At 33.3% G+C, this 4311-nt stretch overlaps 1 protein-coding gene across 1 annotated transcript; it reads left to right on the forward strand.

Moving 5' to 3' along the window:
• Positions 1-990: 990 nt before the first annotated feature.
• Smp_205720 (unnamed protein product) lies at positions 991-1206 on the forward strand (the record flags this gene model as incomplete). The annotated part of the gene is made up of 1 exon (XM_018796375.1): positions 991-1206. The coding sequence occupies one exon, from the start codon at positions 991-993 to the stop codon at positions 1204-1206; it is 216 nt and encodes a 71-aa protein (XP_018647448.1).
• Positions 1207-4311: the final 3105 nt, after the last annotated feature.

Raw genomic sequence — 4311 nt, forward strand, 5'->3', positions numbered from 1 at the left:
GTATGTTTCTTTTAAAAAAATGGTTTGCAGCAAGGATTAGCGCCAACGAGCTAACCATTGATGACCAGAATGAGTTGAAATGTTATCGATGCCTATTTTTAGACCCTTCAACATTAATGACTAATAACCCTATACTATATTAATCTCGGAATAATTTTTTACAGCTAACGTGGCACTTTAAAAACATTAGGTTGGAAGTAATTAATCTACCTTTCCGCTACAACAGATTTGAAAATACACTGTATATTGGAAACCATGTTACTGAGTAAGGATGGTAATCATTTGGAACTAGCTAACTAACCATTTAAACTTGTTAAGCAAAGATGGATAGTGGCTAGCAGTGGAATCCAGGACGCGCGCTTCGTCCTATTTGGGACTCGTCAGTTGCAGTCCTAACACATCAATGGGAAGATTCAAACAAACAAAACTAAGTGAATTTAAACTTCACCCCATCGCACAAACAAGTGACTATCAGGACTCAGTAGCTGAGTGGATAACGCGATAGAGTTTGAAGTGAAAGGTACTGGGTTCGAGTCCCAGGGTAAACATCAACTCTGAGATGCAGGTACATCACATCTGACGAGTCCCAAATAGGACGAAACGCACGTCAAACTGGATTCCTTTGCTAGCCACTATCCATCTTTGCTTACCATTCTTGTGAATTAAAGCTATATCGAGGCAATATGCACAGTATGCACATATGCCAATTAGAGACTGACCAGTTGCAGTCCTAACACACCAATGAGAATATTCAAACAAACAATACTAAGTGCATTTAAACTTGTGTTTCAAATGTATTGTATTCATCAGTAAACATTTACATACTACAATGATTTGTCATTATTATCAACGAACTGATCTGAAATGCAACTATGTTCATTATTTTAATCTTACAATTAGCAAAATAACGTAATCATACTTTTTTTTGTTTTTTTTTATTTCTATTTTAGTATCGCTCGATCAACTAAATTGAACAATGAATATGGTTTTATGTGTGAAAGTAAAAAGATACCATATGATTTTGTAATAAAAAATGGTGTATCTCCAGGTGTTGGAATAGTTCAAGCTGTAGAAGAGCATCATGTTGATCTAATTGTCATTGGTAACCGTGGACTAAGTAGACTAAAACGTACACTTCTTGGCAGTGTAAGTAGTTATGTAGTACACAATGCATATGTACCATGTATTATGGTGCCACCAGTTTGAAGAAAAGAACAATGACTGTTTATATTTATATATATGAAGTGTTTATGAAACTTTCTTAACATCATATTTTTTTATACTTACTGGATTACTGTTCTTCCTTGACACTTTTCTCTATTCATTATGTAGTACGTTATTACTGTCATTTTAGAAAAGGAACACGTCTACTAATCATTTGTTGTCTTATTTCACAATGTTTTTAAAGTGTCTATATGATGTTGACGGTTGAAACTATATAAGAAAGCTGTATCTTCCCTTATTTTTCAATTTATAAGAAGTTGGGAATGATTACTTTTGTTTATAATCGATATCAATGGTGTAAATTCGATTGCTCAGTATTTTTTTTGTAGAATTCAGATCTATTACTACATCTTCTGCTTACTATTTTGGTGTCAAGCACTGGTTTGGATGATCTTTAAATATCTGTTTCATTTTATAACACCAATTCTTACACCTATATGCAAAAAGTTCAAAATCTACATTCTCTTCAGTAACCTTCAATGTTTCCATATTAAATCATTAACCTTGTGTTATACAGTTTTTAAGATCATATATGAAGTATTTGTCTCTATGTTGTTCAGTTTCTGAATTTTGGTAAAAGAGGGGAAACTCTTATAAAATATGCATTATTTCTTTTTCTCTCAATACCTGTATTAGTCTGTTGAAGTGTTAGGGTAAAGTAACAGTAGCTCAGCTTAGGCACAGCACAAATCAGAGAGTAGTGTTCAAGATCCTATCAACTAGGCTGGTGATAAACTTCACGTTGTTAGGTCATCTGAGTGTATCGTAATCAGTAATTACGGTTGTGTTTTCGTTTATTCACTCACTCAATCGTAGCTATTTTGGAACAACTTCTATTATAGAATTGATTGGAGGTATGAATTTCGCTATTTTGTAACTTTTCCATCATGACAAATCGCGTTACACTTGACTCAACCTTAACATAATAGCTTGGTATTTTTGTCGTAGAAAACTTTATATTTTTCGTATAAGCCAGCAGAAACAACAAGCTGAAACACGCCCTCCATCATGGACTATGATAGTATAAATAATAATTCCCGCCTCATTTTTGTTGGTTGTCAGGTGAAAGGTCAAAGATGCGAACAAGAGTGGAGCTTATCCCCACCCTGTAAATGCAATGAGATGCAGTTTTTTTATTAGATATGACTCTGGTATATAGCAAGCAATTCTAATTTTCTCATCATAGTTTATAAATTCAAATTTCTAATTAGTATCAAGTGGTAGAGTTCCTGTATTCTATGACTACAGACATTATCGTCCGTTATCTTGACATTATTAGTGAACGGCAAAGAATACATTTAGTGTCAGCTTTTATCACGAAATGACACCTGTTGAATCATTAAAATGTCGAAAGGTTCTTGATGTAAAATACCTGAAAACTGATAACCATATTTCATGTAAGATTCCAAATAAGGATACATACAAATGAATTTTATGGAGTAAAATTTCTCTAGAAAATTCTTCTGTAATTTTCGGTAGATATCAGCCTAATGTGTTATACTTTTTCACAGGAATTCATGGTTAATAACTGAAAGACTTGAAATATATCAAGATTAATGCATTCGCACATCTATTTAATGGTTTGTATAAGTCTTTAGTGACCCGAGATCTGACTCCAATTTGATCGCTTTTGATTGTTATTGAAATATCCATGTCGCTAATCCTTGAATATAATCATTGACTTAAATCTCGTTAGTGTACGATGGAATTAAACAGGCGAAATACGCGAATGAACTTCGAATACGTGTATTCTATACAATCATTGATCGGTAAATGAAACAAAACAAAATGATGCACGGTGGAGAAGCAAACTGAACCAACTCGATTTAATCAAATGTTAATCGATATCTGCAGCCAGATAAAATTAAGCTACAGACATGTGATGAATAGCATAAGAAGTGCAAACACATACGCTCATATAAAAAAACAGTCAATATTGATAAATGAATAATTAACAAGGTCAAAATGTGACTTAAGAAGGATGAATGAATTGGCATGTTGAGAGCTGTCTAGGCTTAACATAGCAACCGACACTACGAGACAATTTTTTGATTTTGTATCTTATCAAAGTATGTGTTTTGTTTTACTATATAAAAATTGGTCAATCTGATAAGTTACTTCGATTAATTCTACACATTCCTAAATGATTGTGTGATCAAATTATAAGATGCATACAAATAACTTACAAAATTTGACAATGATCAACATATTTTGCTTGTTTTAATGAGAATAAATAATTTTAATACTTGAGAACATAAGTCAATTGAAGCTAAACCACCATGGAAAACCTGGAAGCACTGGACGACCGTTTCGTCCGATTGTGGGACATCTTAGCAGTGCTTATCCATGATTTCGCCTGGCAAGATTCGAACCCAGGTGGTCTAGCTTCAATTGACTCATGATCTCAACTATTAAAATTACTATAACTGTTGTATCTCGTGGGAATTTATGAATGGTAACTTTGTGAACTATTTATGGACCAATGTGATATGTATATTTTCTATTGTATAATTGTTAAGTAACTAATCTAATCGTATTCGTGTCCCTCTTATTATAAGCTTTAATTTGACCCACAGACTATTATTATATGATTTACTATTCTTGAGTTATCCCCAGTCTATTGATTACTGTTCCCCCTATTCACAGTCACCTTTGGCTAAATCTTGTACAAATATTATTTTCTACTTTATGGTACGATGTGGTCTGTTTGTTTGGTATATAAACCCAGTATGTTTGTGAATAATGATTCATATTGCAGAGGCTGTTATTGGTGTTCTGGAGTTAACTGGCTGTGCTAGGCAGATAGCAGGACCAAGTAGTACTCAAGACTGCTCACACGGCTTTTGTGTATCATTGCTCCGATCGATAAATTCACTGCTCTCCAATTGGCGATCTTATCACGTTCATATATATTTACAGGGCACGTACGCACTTACTCAATCGATATAACAACAATCCATTGTAATATTAAAGCAAAAATAGTTGAATATTGTTTTGATTGAAAATATTGTTTGATAAGTTTATAAATTTCCACAGGATCAAGAAAGAAACGTCGACAAATTCCAGGAGCTTTTGATTAACTTGAAT

The sequence above is a fragment of the Schistosoma mansoni genome (assembly GCF_000237925.1).
Source record: "Schistosoma mansoni, WGS project CABG00000000 data, supercontig 0549, strain Puerto Rico, whole genome shotgun sequence".
Taxonomy (NCBI): Eukaryota; Metazoa; Platyhelminthes; class Trematoda; order Strigeidida; family Schistosomatidae; genus Schistosoma; species Schistosoma mansoni.